This window comes from Triturus cristatus, chromosome 10 (genome assembly GCF_964204655.1).
Source record: "Triturus cristatus chromosome 10, aTriCri1.1, whole genome shotgun sequence".
Lineage (NCBI taxonomy): Eukaryota > Metazoa > Chordata > Amphibia > Caudata > Salamandridae > Triturus > Triturus cristatus.
Genome location: NC_140593.1, coordinates 605,050,422 through 605,070,412, shown reverse-complemented (window position 1 = coordinate 605,070,412; position 19,991 = coordinate 605,050,422). Strand labels below are relative to the sequence as shown.

At 41.6% G+C, this 19,991-nt stretch overlaps 1 protein-coding gene across 9 annotated transcripts in view; it reads right to left on the bottom strand.

The window, feature by feature from the left end:
• CIITA (class II major histocompatibility complex transactivator) overlaps positions 1-19,991 on the bottom strand; it is a 473,615-nt gene that overhangs the window by 68,239 nt on the left and 385,385 nt on the right. For all 9 annotated transcript variants that reach the window (XM_085632115.1, XM_085632119.1, XM_085632121.1 and 6 more), the window contains 2 exons: positions 8,433-8,480; positions 5,079-5,159 (listed from right to left, as the gene is read on the bottom strand). In XM_085632115.1, the coding sequence (XP_085488241.1) occupies positions 5,079-5,159; positions 8,433-8,480 (129 nt within the window). The remainder of the gene's footprint in view (positions 1-5,078; positions 5,160-8,432; positions 8,481-19,991) is intronic.

The following is a 19,991-nucleotide window of genomic DNA, read 5'->3' as shown; positions in this document are numbered from 1 at the left end:
AAAAATTCCCTGGCTTAAATACGGGAAGGAGACTTTGGAGAAAATTGGTTCTGTAGACATATTTGCCAACCCCGCCAAAGTGGGTATGAATGACAAGGCTTTGGTTAAGGACCAGTTTTTCAAACATGCACTAATGCTCCGGGAAGACACAGAGCTAGTTAAGCAGTCAGTCAGGGAACACCTAGCAGTTAGGTCTGCTAGAGGCATTGAACCATACCTGTCTTGCATAAACAGTGCACATGATAGATTTTTAATGACCCGGATTAGGCTGAATCTCTTGCATCACGTTTTAGCGGACCCGGCAGGGTTCACAACTTCCATAGAAATTAAGGGGCTCTGTGACTGCGATCGTAGGTCTCCTCAGGACACCCTTCATTTCATTTTATTATGCCCTTTTTTCTCATACCCCAGGAGACTCTTCCTAAAGGGAATTTTAAAGAAAGCCAGATTCAAACAGGCACGGGTGGCACTGTTATTTTTAAAACTGGCCCCAGATATTTTTACACTGTTTTGTACCATTAATTTCTTAAGGGCTGCATTTAGACTAAGGAACACAAGGGGCAGCGGTAACCTGTAGATTCTCTGTTATAATTACTTATCATTTTTTTTATGAATGGTCCCCATAATTGTAGATGAATTGGTTGGATGTGGGATAAGGGCAATGTCATCTTTTAATGTTTGGACTGGAACTGTATTATATGGTTTTTAAACTGGTGGATTATTAACCTTTTTTTATGCTTGTACCTGTAACTGGTTTTGGACAACTTTGTTGCGTTTATGGTATTTTTATATATCGAATAAAGTTTCTAATAATAATAATAATAAAATGTAATAATTAGAAGTAAAAAACAATTAAGTTCATTCATGATCTATTACTTAAAATCATTACATGACAAGTCATAAAAACAGTTATAACAACACATTTAAAATCAAGCTAAAATATGGCTTACTCACTCACATTGTTAATGTATTTTCCACCAGAATCAACAATTTTACAAAGCAAGCTTTTAAATTGGGTCCTTAGGATTTAAACTACTAATTATGGCTTATCGACAGGTTCTTTTTACAATCTTCTGAGCAGTATTCTTCCTTCCATCAATAACACTGGACAGATGTATACCAAATGAATTAATGTTTCTTCTGATTGTTTACAGCGTCTGCAAGGTTTGCCTCCCCTTTCTACTTCCCTCTACGGGGCATGGTCAAGAGAGGGGAGACAGCCAAAGCGAACTAAAAACATTTGTGCTATATAAAACTCGAGTCCCCATATGAGAAATAGGCTGGTGCATGCATGGTGGTATAGTTATTTATTAACCAACTTTAGCTTGCACAGGTACACATGTGTTTCTCACCAGAACTCTATACTCTTCTTGAATAGAGGTGGGGAAGATCATTTGGGCCAATAGTGCCATCTTTTCAACTTTTTAGAAGAATAGTGCCTATTTGCTGGGCCAAGATAACAACTGATTTTCCAGAGACAGCCCTTTCAGCTGGCAGAGTGCAATCTGCTTTTCATGTCTGGATGCTTGTTGACTCAAAATTACTTGGGCTAATCAAGTCACTTTAATCAGCTTTATTTACTGAGTATTTTGCACTGAAACTCTGCCCAAAAGGGTTCTGAGATATTGGCGTTATTTGTGATTTGTTATTTCTACTTGTGTGGAGGAGCTTAGGCCAATAGGTTTCTTCCTGCTGCTTGTTTGCTGCGAGAAAAAGCTGCTGCCACCTCCATCAGTGGATATCCCATGATGAGGCAAAATGCGCTCACCTCACATCATTGCGGCTGACTTCCCTGTCACTCCTGGCTGCTTATGGTCGCAGGGGCCTCGGCGCCCTTGGTGTGTGAAAGCAGCACAAACTGCGGCACAACAGAACAGAACAGGGCACACCTCCTGGCAGCATCAATGTCAATGTCCAACCCTCAAAAAGATACTGAAAGTTCAATAAGGCATCTCAATATAAGTTTATGGGAGAGGTAGGCTTTACAACAGTGAAAAAAACGTTAGGCTTTCTTCAGTACCAGTACATGTAAAACTTAAATCCACATGTGCTACTTTTGAAATACAACAGACCCAGCCCTAGAAGCTTTTAGGGCTTACTCTAGGGGTGACAATATAAGTATTAAAAAGAAAGGTTTTAGGCCTGCCAACAGGTTTATCTTGCTAGGTCGACCTGGCAGTTTAAACCAGCACAACAGGCTGCCGTGGCAGGCATGAGACATGTTTGAAAGAGCTATGTTAGTGGGTGCCGGTAAGAAATTGGGTTACTGGTTGAGGGGGATGAAACCCTTCTCAGGCCTCAACCACAATATTTCTCAGGGTGAAGTCACAAGCAAACCCTAAATTAACCTGAGCTCAACCCTCAGGTAGCTTAGCAATGAGCAGTCAGGCTTAACTCAGAGGCAATGTGTAAAGTATTTGTGCAACACTTCAAACAGTAACACAGTGAAAACACGCCACAGAAGGAGCCCATAACAGAGTTAGGAAAATAGAGTATTTTTAATGATTAAACCAAGACCAGAATGACAAAAAGCCAATTAGTAGAACAAGAGATATTAATTTTAAAGATTTTAGTGAAAATATTGCCAAAAGGCATAAAGGCCAACTGTGGATATCGGGTCGCGCCGGACCACAATAAAGTCACAAGTTCAGGCCAACTGCGATGCAGCGCGGACTGGCTACAGGGAACTAGTTAGGCTTGCTGAACAGAGTACTTTAAATCCCGGTTTGCAGAGAGTTGCGAGGGTCCCCATCGAATATGCATCGTGCAGCCTAAGTGATACATCAGTTTTGAAGTGCGGCAAGGCTGTGGGGTGAGGTCCTGCATTGTCATCCAGGATCCAGTCAGTGACGAGGGCTTGCAATGGGAAGATCGGTGTAGAGGATGTGTCACACAGACAGGACAATGTGTCGGCTCCAATGAACTGCAAGAGTGTGAGGTACTTTGCAGAGGATGCATTGCACAGTGACGGTTATGATGCCGCAAAGGGCAGTGATGCGATGTGGGTCTTTGCAGCAGTTCTATCCACGCAGTAGCGGCGATGCTTTGGTTCTGCTCAGGGTTGCCCCATGCAGAAGAGGAGATGCATCGGTTCCACAGGATCCACAGAGGGTGGCAGGGCACCTTAGGCCAATTTCCAAAGGTCCAGGGCTTGGGTGGCACCACCTGGCAGAGTAGAATTACAGATGGCAGAGTCTAGGTGCAGGTGCAAGGTTGTTGAAAGCCTGTTATGTCCCTGAGACTTAAGATCAGGAGCCCAGCCAACTAGCCCTTTGAGTCACTCTAGGTTCTGGGTTCAAGAGTCCAGGTCCAGTCCTTCTCACCCAGGCAAAATGGCAGCAGGCAACAGGTCAGCACAGCAAGGCAGGAGCGCAATAGGCAATAATCAAGCATGGCAGCAGTCTAGCAGAGTAGCAGTCCTTCAGCCGCACAGCAGTCCTTCTTCCCGGCAGAGTATCCACAGATCCAGCAGTGTACTGAACTGATGGTGTATAAGGTCCAGTATTTAAACCCAGTTGTAAGTTTGAAGTGGGGGAGAAGCTTCTAGAGGTTTCCCTTTGAAGACCCCAGGTATCCTGCCTTCCCTGTCCTGGATCCAGACTAACTACAGGGGGTATGCAACCCTTTATGTGGAGGCAGGACAAAGCCTATTCAGGTGTAAGTATGGCTGTGCCCAGCAACTCCATCCCATCTTGCCAGAGATGGCCCATCCAGGCACACCTAAGCTCCCTAGTGTGGTTGGTTTCTAGGAGGAATACACAAATCCCAACTGTCAACTAAACCCAGTCATGTGACCCAAGAAGTGTCAAGACTGATTTGCATATAGCTGGGTCCAAACTGAGGTGGCACAATGTGCAAAATAAGGATGGATTGTTTGAGATTAATTCCAGCATTCCATCCATCACTGTTTTATATACATATTAACTTTCTAAAAGTAGCATTTTCAAAACTGCAATTTGAAATACAACTTCACCATAAGTTAGGATTTTTCATTACAATTCATTACAATTCTAAAGACACCGAACATGAACTGGTTACATGTTCCCATTTGTATATTGCAGCTTATTAAATGTAATAAAGTAACCCAAATGTTAGTCTATGGGAGAGGTAGTTCTTGCAGTGGTGAAAAACGTATGTAAGAATTTTTCACAACCTGGACATGTAAAATCTAAAAGTACATGTCCTCCCTTTTCAATACACTGCACCCTGCCCTCTGGACTGTCCAGGACCTACCCTCAGGGTGACTTATATGCATAAAAACTGAACGTTTGGGCCTTGTAAAGATTTATTTTGCCAGGTCGACATGGCAGTTAAAAATGCACGCAAAGGCTGCAATGGCAATGGAAGGGCAACTTAACTGGGTGGCACACTGAATGCTGTAGGTCCACTAGTAGCTTTTAATTTACAGGCCCGGGCACATGTAGTGCACTTCACTAGGGTCTTATAAGTAAATATGCCTATTAAGGATAAACCAATGTTACCATGTTCAAACGAGTGAGCAATTGCACTTTAGCACTGGTTAGCAGTGGTAAAGTGCTCTGAGTATAGTCCTAAGGGGAGCAAAAACAAGATCAGCAAAAATGGAGGAGGAAGGCAAAAAGATTGGGGGAAGACCAACCTAAGGCTGACAGGTCTAACAGTGGCACAATGAGTGCTGCAGGCCCTCCGGTAGAATTTCTTTTTACAGGGCTTGGCTCCAGGTAGTACCCATCTACCAGAGACTTATAAGTAACTTAAATGTACCAACTAGGTGTAGACCAACTTTACCATGTTCTATGGAAATAGCACCAACACTTTAGCACTGGTTAGCAGTGGTAAAGAGCACAGAGTCCTAAAGCCAACAAAAGTGAATTCAGCAAAACAGGAGGTATGAGGGCAAAACGTTTGGGGTGATCCTCCATAGAGGGCGAGGTCCAACAGACTTCATTCAGGAAACTCTGATTCTGAAGGATGCAGGACTTACCAGCCTTACCAGGTGCGGTGTGATCTCCCCACTCTGATTAGCACCCTTTGAAATGGACAAAAATGGTTTATCATCATATTGTTGAATGGTGATAAACAAAATGAGGTTCACTTACTCCAAATGCAGAAGAGATGAAAATGCTGGAAGAATTTTCACAAGTTTGCAGAATCCCTCAGAGCCCCAGACTGGTCCAAGCCTACAAGAAATAGAACATGTGGTTTATTTTATTGGATAGCTAGTTGGTTGCATGAATGAATATGGAGGACAAGAATATCATGGGGCCAAAACATCCAGGCTTAAATATCAAGGACCAAATATTGAAAAGGTATGTGTAGATAAGTATAGCTTTACTAGTCTTCACTCCTCATCTATATAACTTGAAGACATATATGTCGTCAAGGTACATATATGTGGAGTTCAGTATTGTAAGCCTATGCATACCTATATAAACTTTTCAGGATATTTAGGTCCTCCGTATTTTTGCCACGATATTTTGGTCCCATGATATTCTGTAGTCAAAGTTCTGGCAGAATACCAGGTAGTTTACAGTGGATGAGAATGTTTAGGCTCAGATATTAACCTTGTATTATTTCATTTATCAATATGTGACTACAGGATTGGTTTTCTTACAATTACATATTCTAGGGGTATATCTTCGGAAATTCAGAGGCATAGACATCAAACTGCATTACGACCCACCTGGTATAATTTCTAGCAGGGGCCTACATGCCAAGTCATCCATCAGTGGCTTAGGAAGGGTACCGAAGTCCCTAAAGAATGGGGCCTTTCCCAATATTTGGGCTGTAAAAGACACACATAACTGTAGTAAAGTGAACTCGCTACACCCTTTGGCCCAGTTGCAGCTACACCAATTATACCTATGTACGCTCCCATCAATATGTGACCTGTTTTTCTGACGTCTGATGTGTTAGGTGCAGTGTAGGATCCGGAACTGCTGAAAAGGGAGGAGAGGGGAGGAAAGCTGGGATCTGCCTCACTATTTAGTCATGGGGAAACAAGCTCCTATATTCAAGAATATACGAATGGCACATGGCACACATTTGACATTCCAGAAAATCTTTCCTTAATTCACCTTCTTTAGACATCTTCAAATCAGGTCATCCAATGATAGATGGTAGGTACCATATGCACATTCTTTCTAGGTCTATCGGAGGGGTACTGGTAATCAGAATGCATACCCGCTGTTTTTCCCTACATCTGGCAAATGGGAGGGAACAGCAGTACGCAGGAGTGCAACTCTGCCAGGGAATACATCCAGGTGACATAATAACAAACTATCCTGGAGTACAATGGGTATTTGCATATGTTTGTGTGCATCCACTTCTGTAATATGCAATGCATGGTTGCAAATTTAGTGCTTGCACTTTGGCAAGTAGGTATTTGTTCAGTTGCATGGGGTGTGGTGGCCCCATACAAATAAGGTTTATCTTCTGCCCAGGTACAAGACCACTTTATTAAAGAAAGTATGTACACGGGTAAGGAGGCTGTTAAGTACAAGTACAATTATCATCAACAGGGAATAGCACAGACTTATTACTTGTTTTCCACCCCCAGTACACCTTGTGCCTGTGTTTTGGAAGAAGGCAGAAGGGCCCCTTGACCTTATAAGAGGCTGAAGGCCAGCAAGAGGATGCCTGCAACCTATAACCCTCAAGGCATTGGGATACCAACTGTAAGAAGCTGACGAACTACCCTTTTTGTGGGCTGCATCCCTTTTGCAATCATAGATCCCTAGCCTAGAGACCCCACATCATGTCAACTCTCCATGAATATTTAGTTTTACTCCCAGGAAAAGGAGCCAGCAGCACTCCCAGCAGAGCCGGGTTTCTCTAAGGCAGAAAGCAAATCTAACCACTACAACTTTCAATCCTACTCAGCTGTAGTGGATATCCCTGGCACAGAACAAGAAGTCTTGGAAATCTTGTTTATTAAAAGCATTTTAGGCTGTGAAACTTGGAAGCAAACTCATGGAGCCCGAGTTATTTTGTCATTACTGACAGTGGGACTGTGCTGTATTCACAGCTTATTTCTGGGACTGTTACCCTCTATAAGACTCTGATAGTGCCACAAGTGTATACAGTGTCATATCAGGAAGAGTGGCATTTCACTAGCGGGGCACATAGTTTTTGCTAGCCACCCATGGGCTCTTTGTTACCCTAATGAAGGAAATAGTCATTCCATTTGAAGGAAGTGATCCAATTAGGGTCACCCGGTAACTCGCGACCTCCTCTTAGCTTTCCAAGAAATTAAGAGTCGGTGACGCAGTAGAGAATATGAACTAACTATTTTATTAGTAGTTACACTGCAGTGGAGTCCAGACTGACCAATCCCATCAGATGGCTGTACAGGGACTGACTTCAGAACACTTGACAACACAGAATAAGCTTTCCAACAACCCCCAAGTCCCGCCCCTAATGGAAAAATACAACTTGGGCATACACTGAACAAAGGGAAGCATAGAAAGATGAGCTACCACCTGCAGGGTGGATACACGTTATTGGACTTCCAAGGCCGTCTTGCTCGGTCTCGATTCTCTCTGGTGTGGGAGCACAGCTATGACCAGGGATAGGCATGCAGAGTAAAATGTACCATTCATTAGCGTGTCTGGGTTTCAACCTTGAATATGAAAGGAAGTACTAATGGAACTGCAACGTTCTGCTGTGGCAGGCAAAGAGGGGTACAGAAGGCTAACTTTAACTCACACAATATTTGTTTGAAAATCGGTTACATACAAATGCAATAATAATAAATGATTTAGCTACGTGAATGAGAACATAATACGGTATAAAGCATAGGAGAGAGAGCAATCATGCATTCACTTCTGTCACATTTAACCTTCTAAAAAGCGATTGCCCCAGGTAGCAGGGAGCGCTGCTGTTTCTAGTATAATGTTTACCGCTAGGTGCCTTATAATAGATTACGGGTAAAATTGGAATCGTTAAAAGTAAACTATCCATATCTTGTGCTCTGATGCCTTATAGAAATAACAACACTGCCAGTAGTTTAAAAAAGGGAAAATAGTTTCTAATATTTTTTTTTTATCATTTCACACTAAAACTCTAAATCCACGCCGTCAATGGTTAGTGTCTCTTCTTAAATTGTTCTCAATTACAAAAAGCAATAATGCACTTGCACTTTGCTATAGAGCAGATATCCCTCTGATTTACATGTCAGTAGCAAGTTACCTATGGGCAGCCTGGAGGATCATGAAGAGATAAACTCAGACTCTGGACTGGGGATTAGTTTTGTTAGGTTACGTTTTCTGTCACTGGATTTGCACATTAATTCGTAATTTAGAATTATGAAATAGTAGATGATGTGCAGGGCTTATAACCGTCACTTTTTACAGTGTATTTCTACTTTATATTGATGGTATTTATTGTTTTATGACTGTAACTGCTATGGCTTATACTGAAAACAATAATAAAGTCTGAAATACTTTACTTACACAAATTCTAATTTATTCAAGGTCTTGATTGCAGGAACTTCATGAATGCTGTTAGGAATGACATGTATAATATAGAACATTAGTAACAGTAGTTAACATAAAATAAATCAATATCATTTTTAGGAAGTATTTTGTTATTACAGACTTATGTATAAATGTCATTGGTTGGATGTATTAAAATAACAGGCATACCAAATGCATACTAAAGTGAAAAATATGTTCCCCGATCCAGTCAGGGCCCTTTGACTGATGCTTTTCTTTCATTCAAGTGTGATTTTGAGCTTGAACCCTATTTAGATCTGGTTGGAAATCCGCATGTTCGAACACTTTCTATCAAGTTTACGGTAGGCACCTAACCGTTAGCTCCCTTCACTTGCCATTGGAAAAGGGGGTCGGGTGCATCAATTGAGTGCCCTTTGGGCTGCAGAGCCATTGAGTCCATCGAACATGTTTTATTTTTTTGCCCTGCATATAAAAAACAACGGCGGTGCTAGATAGCTCCACTATGCAGAATGCTAGGCCTCAAGGATCGCATCACTGCACTTACAATATGTACCACAGATACAAGTGGGCCTGTTGTTTTTTCCATTTGCAAATTATTGGCAGCTATGTGGTATCTGAGGATAAAGAAAACCACCATGGAATTAGACCTTTAGCAACATCATAGCTATCCTAGATTATATAACTGCTTGTATCCTCACAATATCAGGCCTGAATATTGTTTTCAATATACATTACTCTCCAGCACCTATATCAAGTCACGTATGCACTGGCACTTTATATGCTTTAGGGCACTACAGGGGTAGGATTAAAGGACAGTGTGCCCCCAACGGACAAGTGGGACTCATACGGTTGCTAGCATACTGCCCCCTGTTCTAGTGCCGCAACCTCTTTTCCTTTGCACATTGCACACTCTATGCCTTTTTTGCACATTTCATATGTAGTCCAGGCCTCACTTCTAATCATGTACTGTAGGCCCCTGCAGATGGATCTTATGCTGGCTGTTTTTTTTCTTCTTTTTTAACACTGGTTTTATATAGGGTGATCAGAATTTTTATTGCCATGCCTAGTATCTTTAATATTCTAATAATTCTTATATTATTATAATTCTCAAGACGTTTCTTGTCATATAGCATCGTTAGTTATTTATGGAGAACCTAACCGGAGAGACTGGGGCTCACATGGCGGACCATGAGATTCTTGCTTGTCTATCATTTCTTGCACATAACATATCCTGATCAAACTTCATTTTATCAGCTTTTTTAATATAGATTTTGCCAAGTAAATTGATATACTTTACTGTGTGACAAGAGAGTTCAAGCATTAATCATTGATGTTCAATTGTGTTTTAATGTTGTACTGTAATAGGTCACTGTTTGTATATATGTGTACTTTTATGGTTATGTATGATAACCCAATAAAGAAAGACAATTACAGGAAAGTAAACAGTCCCATGAACAGTGTCCACTAAAGCAATGCTTTGCGACTCATTAGAATAATCAGTCATCAAATACAACTTATTTTATTGATGATAATATACTTAATTCCACCTGACATTTTCTGTTAATAGTCCTGTGCTACATTGTTGTTACACAGCATAATCTTGAGTAATTTGCGTTACACTTATTATGTAAAATTCATGAAATGACAGCATTACAGCACGTCACGTAATTTCAAGTGTGTTATGGCAAAAATCCTACCGCTGAGATACTTTGTGTAGAAGTGGGCCTGCACATCTAGTCAGAAATATGTGTTATCATGTGTAATCAAAAAGCTTAATAAGTGTTTAGTGATGTGTCTGCGTGCTACCTCATGAAGGGGCACAGCCCTGACCCCTGGGGAATAAGCTACTATTATGAGGCCTGGATTTACCCAGGTCTGTGACATGCACAGCTGATGTCCCTGTGGGTTTCAAAACTAGTCGTTGAATTTGTTATATAACTGTTTGCAAAACTTGAGACTATGTAATCAATAAACAGTTCTTTTTCAAAACATTGTATTGCACCATTTCATTATTCAAACTGAAAATTAAACATATTCCACTCTGTCAGAATTTAGAATAAATGTGTACAAAGCTCCAATGCTCGCTAATTAACTTCTTAGTAAGCATCAGAACAAGTCCATGTTTCATCCACATTACAAAATCAAAAAAATTCCCAATGCATTTCGAGTTTCAGAAAACCCTTCTTCAGGGGTGTTTGTCAAGGGAAAATGGGATGAATAATCGTTTCTGTTCCCTCCAACTGCAGCTACAACAAAACAAGAAGTAACCAGACATGTAATAAATTGTTATAAACGAACAGTGTACATTGTCAACGCAAGGATTTGCACATGGATGAAAGAAGAGAAGACATAAAGCTCTAGGTTTGATTTTTTAAGTGCTTGCGTGATAGAATTGTCACCACCAGTGAAGTCAAAAGACACCAGATGAACATGCTGTGCACTGTGTGTTGTACCTTATTGGTGTAAATCGCCAGTGGGAATCGGTAAACTTCGTGACATGCAAAGTATCCATAAAAAAGTGCTGTGATTGAAAACGTGGGTGAATATTTAAAAAGTCGTCATACGTAATGTGAAAGATAGCACATACCCGTGCCGCACCATACGACGTCAACCTCGTTGCTGAAAATGACAAGGATAAAAAGAGTGGAACATCACATGAAGATGTCCTTCCTAACGTGTACTACATGAGCTTGATAAAAAAAGATGAGGGGGCTAAAGCTCACCAAAGAGTGACTTCCGTAGACAACTAGAAATAGACGTCCATCGGATAATTAACAAATGAATGAACGTTTTCCATGCAAAGCGCGAAAGACTCTCAGGTTTACTAAGAGTGAATCGCTGATGTAGGTCACTGAAAGTGAAGTAGATGAAAAAAAGATTCAATATTCGAACTGCGAAAAAAACGCAACGAAAAAAATAAATAAAACTAATCAGAACACGTGGTGCTTACCAGAAGTGTCATAAGAGGAGACAGTGGCTGAAAGGATAAAGAGTGAAATTTACCGTGCTGAACATTAAAGGCTTCACTGAGCTAATGTAACCAAACAACGTTACTGTTTAATATCACACATAGATAGACGCACTCGGTGCTCACCTTAATGAAGTACACTACCACCGGACTGCTACCACTTCCGTGTAGACGAAAAGAGGAACGTCATGACGTGTACATGAAATGGGCTACATCTTAAAGGCAACACGGGTTCTCGGTAACCAATCAACAGACATGTTGCTTTATTCGTATTCTCACGACGACAAAAAAGTGAATGAATATGTGTGATCGGAAAGCAACCTCCCCTGTGGGAAGTGTGGAATGAAGGGACCGGCATATAAAGACTTTAACACATGATAAACCAACAGGATTTCCGTGTATTACTCGTGTTAATGAAAGAAAGTGATCTAAGTATCCAGACGATCTATGTGAAAAAAGTAAGAAGAAGCGAAATATATACAAGAGCAGAAAGTTTGTGCAAATCCTTTACATAAACAAAGAAGGGACCAGTGTTAACAACAACTCGAATACCCCATTACAAATTATCACTATTTACAAAAAACACAATAATTCATAGTGATCATTTAGACCACCCGGGATGGTGGTGCCTAGGAGTTTTATCCAAAATGTTTCTCTGCGTGCCAATGATGTGTTGAAATCTAACTCTGGGGTTTGTTCAATTTTTTCCAAAATGGTAAATCTGAGTTGGGGAATTGTGTGTGAGGAGTTAACCCAATGTGTTGCTAAGCATGAATTGAGATTTTTGTTGCGAATCATGCTTTTGTGTTCTACAATGCGGGTCTTTATTTTTCTTGATGTTCTTCCTACATACACAAGCCCACATGGGCATTGGATGGTGTATATGACACCCTGGGCCATATGTAGGTAGCCTCACATTTACCGATTCATAAATACCGAATTTTACCGATTCAGTATTTATGAATCGGTAAATGTGATGTAGGTTATAATTCGGTAAATTTTACCGAATCGGAATAATTCGGTAATTATGAATCAGTATTTACCGATTCGGTAATGAGGCATACCTTCCCAGGTATGCCTCATAGTACAAAGTTGGGAAACTTACGTAAAAGATACCACGGACTGCCTTTTGAAACTTGAAAGATTGCGCCACCATTTCAACGACGAGATATTACTGTGTACCATTGATGTCACCGCCTTATACACTTCCATTGCCCATAATGAAGGTTTTGAGGCCGTAGAATGGAGACCACTGAACACCTCCACTGAAGAAAATTTAGGAGTATTTCAACTGGAGCTACTTCATTTCTCATTATACCATAGTTACTTCTCTTGGAAACAAAATTTCTATTTACAACAAACTGGTACGTCTATGGGTTTTCCGGGAACACCGTCATATGCTAATACCTTTATGGCCTATTTCGAGCACACACACATTTTACACAATCAAACTTGGCAAGATAATATCGTCGCATATATACGTTATATAGACGATATATTAGTTCTTTGGAAAGGAAGTCGGTCACTTTTGGAAGACAGCATACGGGAACTGAATCAGTGTAACCCTAGAATACAGTTCACACACAACATTCAGTCTCATAGTATACAATTTCTGGACATTGAAATCCAAAAATCAGGGACAGGCTTAGCAACGAAGGTTTACAGAAAACCAACAGATGTGAATAATGCGCTTCATTATTCTAGCGCACATCCAACTTCCTTAAAAAATCATTTACCAGTATACCAACTAATTAGAATCAAGAGGATCACATCAGAACCAGCCCAAAGCGCCATCTTGATCAAGGAACAACTGCATAGATACAAACAGAGAGGATATCCTGAGAAGGTACTGTCAGAAGCAGAATTTACAGTTACCGAAAAAAAAACGGGAAGACCTACTAAAAAAATCTGACAAACCCAAGATACAACGCGAAGTGTTTGTCCTGAAACAATCAGCACAGGCTTTTAAGATCAAAAGACCAATCAGGAATCGTTGGGAAATCATTGAACAAGAACCCGATTTCACATCTGTATTCCAACATAAACCTCTATTTGCACACAATTGCTCGAAGAACTTACGAGAACTTTTAAAACCTAAACCTGTAGAAACGACTTCCAATTATAAATGAATGAAAAAGTGTTGGAATTGTGGACAGTGCAGCAATATAATTCTGGGCAACACCTTTGCACATCCTCACACAGGTCAAAAGATATTGCTACAACACACATCGGACTGTAATACCGAGGGTGTCATATATGCCATCCAATGCCCATGTGGGCTTGTGTATGTAGGAAGAACATCAAGAAAAATAAAGACCGCCATTGTAGAGCACAAAAGCATGATTCACAACAAAAATCTCAATTCATGCTTAGCAACACATTGGGTTAACTCCTCAGACACAATTCCCCAACTCAGATTTACCATTTTGGAAAAAATTGAACAAACCCCAGAGTTAGATTTCAACACATCATTAGCACGCAGAGAAACTTTTTGGATAAAACTCCTAGGCGCCACCATCCCGGGTGGTCTAAATGATCACTATGAATTATTGTGTTTTTTTGTAAATAGTGATAATTTGTAATGGGGTATTCGAGTTGTTGTTAACAATGGTCCCTTCTTTGTTTATGTAAAAGATTTGCACAAACTTTCTGCTCTTGTATATATTTTGCTTCTTCTTACTTTTTTTCACATAGATCGTCTCGATACTTATATCACTATCTTTCATTAACACGAGTAATACACGGAAATCCTGTTGGTTTATCATGTGTTAAAGTCTTTATATGCCGGTCCCTCCATTCCACACTTCCCACAGGGGAGGTTGCTTTCCGATGACACATATTCATTCACTTTTTTGTCGTCGTGAGAATACGAATAAAGCAACATGTCTGTTGATTGGTTACCGAGAACCCGTGTTGCCTTTAAGATGTAGCGCGTTTCATGTACACGTCATGACGTTCCTCTTTTCGTCTACACGGAAGTGGTAGCAGTCCGGTGGTAGTGTACTTCATTAAGGTGAGCACCAAGTGCGTCTATCTACGTTTGATATTAAACAGTAACTTATTTGGTTACATTAGCTCAGTGAAGCCTTTAATGTTCAGCACGGTTATGTTATGTTATGTTATGTTACGACTATTTATTGTGCGCACAGATACTCCAGCCAAGGAGCGTCCTGGCGCAGAGACAAGGTAGCACGTAACACAACCACAGGCTAAAAACAGAAACTAAGAAACAGCTAAAACAAGAAGGTTTTTATAGCCCTCCGAAAGGTCAGAAGGTCCTCCAGCAAACGGATTTCAACAGGCAAGGAGTTCCATGCTGACGCAGCCATTACCCTAAACGAGCGGCCTCCCATGCGGCTAAGCCTGAATCTGGGAACCACCGCAAGGGCCAGACCCTGAGAGCGAAGGCTACGGGCAGGGACATACAAAGACAGACAACTCGACAAGATTTCCGGGCCTGTACCTCTCAAGATTTTAAAAGCAAGGCACAAAACCTTGAAGAGGATGCGCTTCCTGACCGGAAGCCAGTGTAGGGAGCGAAGGACACCTGTCACTGAGCAGAATCTGGGCAAGCCAACAATCGCCCTCGCCGCAGCATTCTGAACCCGTTGTAAACGGGTTAGCTCAGCCTGGTTAGCCCCAGCCAGGAGAGAGCTGGCGTAATCCAGGCGAGAGATGATAGTAGCCTGGATCACCAGCTGCCTGGTCGGGGCATCAAAGAACTTGAGAACAGGTCTCAAGCCCCTCAGGAGACCGAAACAACAGGCCGCGGTTCTTTTAGTATGGCCTACAAAGGAGAGGCCCGCATCCAGCCATACCCCCAGATTTTTCACTTCCGATACCGGGATCGGAGTAGGTCCCAACTCTGAGGGCCACCAGTGGTCACCCCACAGCTCCACTCCCTTCCCGACGACCATCACCTCTGTTTTAGTGGCGTTTAGCTGAAGGCAACTGCCTGTCAGCCAGCTAGCCACCGCCTTCAGTCCGGACTGAAACCTGGGGGCCTCAATCTCAGCATCCCCACTGAGAGTAACCGCCAGCTGAGTGTCGTCAGCATATGAGACCAAAGTAAGGCCCCACTGCTTAGCGACATCAGCCAGCGGTCTCACGTAAAGATTGAACAACGTGGGACTCAGCGAGGACCCTTGCGGAACCCCCATGGCCAGTGGTTGGTAGTTGGACTTGAAGGGAGGGATGGCAACACAGAAGGAGCGGTCATCTAAAAAGGAGCGGAACCATTGCAACTCCTGACCGCCAATGCCAGTCTCCTCGAGCCGACGCAGGAGGATGCTGTGGTCTACCGTATCAAAGGCGGCGCTAAGATCTAACAAAATAAGCGCCGCCGTTTGCCCAGCATCCAACCTTGCCCGGAGATGTTCCACCATCACAAGTAGCGCAGTTTCCGTACTGTGCCCAGCACGGAATCCGTTTTGTGTGGGGTCGAGGGCATTGGTCCGAGTCAGATGTTCAGACAGGGCCAGGTTGACATGGGCCTCCGTGATCTTGGCTGGCCAGGGTAACAACGAGATGGGGCGATAACTTTCAGGCTTGGAAGGGTCCAGGCTGGGCTTTTTAATGATCGGGGACACCACAGCTTGTTTCCACTTAGATGGAACAGTTCCCGTTTCCAAGGAGAGGTTGACAAGGGAGCATACGGCTGTACGCCCCATAAAAGCTTGGTCTCGGAAGAGAGCAGGCCTTACTGGATCAGATGGGGACCCAGATTTGACTTGCAGCGCAAGTTTGTCAAAACCATCCAAGGTGAGGGGGGGGAAAACAAGCAGTGTAGTCTGATGGTGGTCCCCAATTATACTTTCCTCAGTGAACCTTATGCTAGGGAATGTCCTATATATAGCTTGGATCTTCCCCAAGAAGTAAGATGCAAGGGATTCACAATGGGAAAGGGAGCTCACGGTCGTAGAGGTAGTCCGCTTCGCTGTGAGATCTTTTACGGCCTTAAAGATGGCTTTTGACGGATTCGGACTGTTCCGGAATACGGTGGCATAAAAAGCCGCACGGGCTCGGCAGATAGCTCGATGGTAGAGCTTAACGGACTTGGCGTATGCAGCTTTTAGATCAGCCCCATAGGTTTTCCTCCAAGCCCTCTCTGCTCGTCTACAGGCACCCTTTAGGGCCCGGAGAGTGCCATCGTACCAGGGACTCGACTCTCTGGGATTGGTTTTAGTTGAAACGATGGGTATCAGAGAGTCCAAGGCCCTAGTTATCCATGAGCAGAAGAGGTCATACCCCCTTTCCACATCCGTCAAAGGGCCAAGCGGCTCCTCTAACAGAAGACGATGAAAGTCCTCTAGCCGAAGCTTTTTCCAAGCCCTCTTCTGAACCCATCTAGCCATAGAGATGGAAGGAGTGGCCGAAACCGGGCAGAGGATGGACACCAAGAAGTGGTCTGTCCATTCCACCGGAGAGACAGAGGTAATTTGAATCCCCAACAGATTGGTAAACAGGGGATCCAAAATATGCCCCCCCAGATGGGTAGGCTGGGAAACCATCTGGGGAAGTTGAAAGGCCTCCAAGTCAGAAGAGATGGAACGCACTGTCAGGCCAGAGAGGGTGTCGAAATGTAGGTTTAGGTCACCCATGATAGAAAAGTTGGCACAGGTAAATTTCACTCTTTATCATTTCAGCCACTGTCTCCTCTTATGACGCTTCTGGTAAGCGCCACGTGTTCAGATTAGTTTTATTTATTTTTTTCTTTGCAGTTTTTTTGCAGTTCGAATATTGAATCTTTTTTTCATCTACTTCGCTTTCAGTGACCTACATCAGCGGTTCACTCTTAGTAAACCTGAGAGTCTTTCGCGCTTTGCATGGAAAACGTTCATTCATTTGTTAATTATCCGATGGACGTCTATTTCTATTTGTGTACGGAAGTCACTCTTTGGTAAGCTTTAGCCCCTTCACCTTTTTTTATCATGCTCATGTAGTACACGTTAGGAAGGACATCTTCATGTGATGTTCCACTCTTTTTATCCCTGTCATTTTCAGCGACGAGGTTGGCGTCGTATGGTGCGGCACGGGTATGTGCTATCTTTCACATTACGTATGACGAATTTTTAAATATTCACCCACGTTTTTAATCACAGCACTTTTTTATGGATACTTTGCATGTCATGAAGTTTACCGATTCCGACTGGTTATTTGCACCAATAAGGTACAACACACAGTGCACAGCATGTTCATCTGGTGTCTTTTGACTTCACAGGTGGTGGCAATTCTATCACGCAAGCACTTAATTAATCAAACCCAGAGCTTTATGTCTTCTCTTCTTTCATCCATGTGCAAATCCTAGTGTTGACAATGTACACTGTTCGTTTATATTAATTTATTACATGTCTGGGTACTTCTTGTTTTGTTGTAGCTGCACTCGGAGGGAACAGAAACGATTATTCATCCCATTTTCCCTTGACAAACACCCCTGAAGAAGGGTTTTCTGAAACCCGAAATGCATTGGGAATTTTTTTGATTTTGTAATGTGGCTGAAACATGGACTTGTTTTGATGCTTACTAAGAAGTTAATTAGCGAGCATTGGAGATTTGTACACATTTATTCTAAATTCTGACAGATTGGAATATGTTTAAATTTCTGTTTGAATAATGAAATGATGCAATACAATGTATTGACAAAGAACTGTTTATTGATTACATAGGGGCATATGCATCAACATTAGCATTTGCGATTCCTTATTAGCGAAAAATAAGGAATCGCTAATAAGGAATAGCAAAAGGCTATGCATGTAGGAATCGCTATTCAAATAGCGATTCCTTAACATTCCTTATTACCGAATCGGTAATACCGAATCGGTAATAAGGAATACCTACCCATTCATTCCTATGGGCTTGGAGGCCCATAGGAATGAATGTAAAGCCATTCTGTATTAGCGATTCGGTATTACCGAATCGCTAATAGCTGGAGCACTTTCAAGGGTGCCAGGGTGTCAAAAGGACACCCTGTTGCACCCCTGAAAATGATATGTGCACATATGTTGCACACACACATGCTCTAAGGGCATGTGTGTGCGCAACATGACACTTTGAAAAATGCACAAAAGTGCATTTTTCAAAGTTTTTGCAAATTACCATGCAGTTCATCTTCATGGTAATTTGCTCCCCTTATTAACGAAATCGCTAATTTTTTAACTTTGATGCATTGCATTTAAGGAATCTCACTTTGGGATTCCTTAAATGCAATCGCTATTTAAGGAATCGGTATTTAAGGAATCCCTATTTAAAGAATCGCTATTTAAGGATTCCTTAAATACCGATTTCTGCTTTTGGGTTGATGCATTGGGATTGGGTATTTTTTACTTAATACCGGGAGCTAATAAGGAATCGGTATTTTACCGACTGGATTTTGGCTTGATGCATAAGGGTGCTAGTCTCAAGTTTTGCAAACAGTTATATAACAAATTCAACGAGTAGTTTTGAAACCCACAGGGACATCAGCTGTGCATCTCACAGACCTGGGTAACTCCAGGCCTCATAAAAGTAAAAATCTTACCGCTGTCATAACAGGAATAAGTTGAACAAACAGAAAGAGAGTGTCTGTTTATTTATTTATTTTATAGCATTTATAAAGCGCAAAACATCCCCTAAGGGTCAGCTGCAGCCCTTGTGGTTTTTTTTCACTTTTTGAGCGTGAAATGTGTCCTTGCATCCAAAATGTGTCCTTGCATCCAAAATGGATGCAAGGACTTATTTTGTAGTAAAATATAGCTCTAAATGCCAGATTTACATTTTGCATAATTACGTAATATTTTCCTAAAGCTTCATGTAATTAGGCAAAGGGGAATTATGCAAATGTCTGCACCCCCCTACTTAAGAGAAAACACACTGACTACTTTTTGACTGCAGGCTGTTACTTATCACAACATGGACTAATGTGTAGATATTGTAACATAAAATATCACAAAGTTTGCACCATTTTTGGGAATTCATATTTATTCCACTGCATTGGCCCTAAGTTTTCAAAGTTGGATTCTAACTCAGGTAAATGATATAATTTTTAGGGGAGATGTGGGGCATAGATTATCTTTTTAGTCCTGTCTTTCCATAAGCGCTTTTATTTAGATTTAGACGTTCCAGAAGGAGTGAATAATTGAAGGTCGTTTTGGGATTCTCAACTATTATTATTTGAAGTGATGGATTTGATCTGCATCCTAGTATTGAACATGGTACACATATGTTTTTATGAATACTTTTTGTTGTCAAAACAGTTTTGAGTGTTTATTGTACTTTTTTGCATTTTGATTAATGTGAATAATGTTTGTATGACTGATTGATATAAAACACAATTTAACGCAGATTTTGTGCACTTGCATTGAAAGAGAAAGATCTGCCTTGCACCAATTCCTGCTTTTTATGTGGGCATATTTTACATTTTATTTATACATATGTAAGATCTGGGTCATGGAAAAGTGATGAGAACAAAGAATTGTCATAGCCCAAAATTTGAGTTCCTATCACAGCTTTCCTCCTCAGTGATCACAACAACATTCTTTTGACTAGAGTGATTTAAGTGGGAACCTGTACCAAAGAAACAGTATAAAAAGATTAAACACATTTAATTTAGG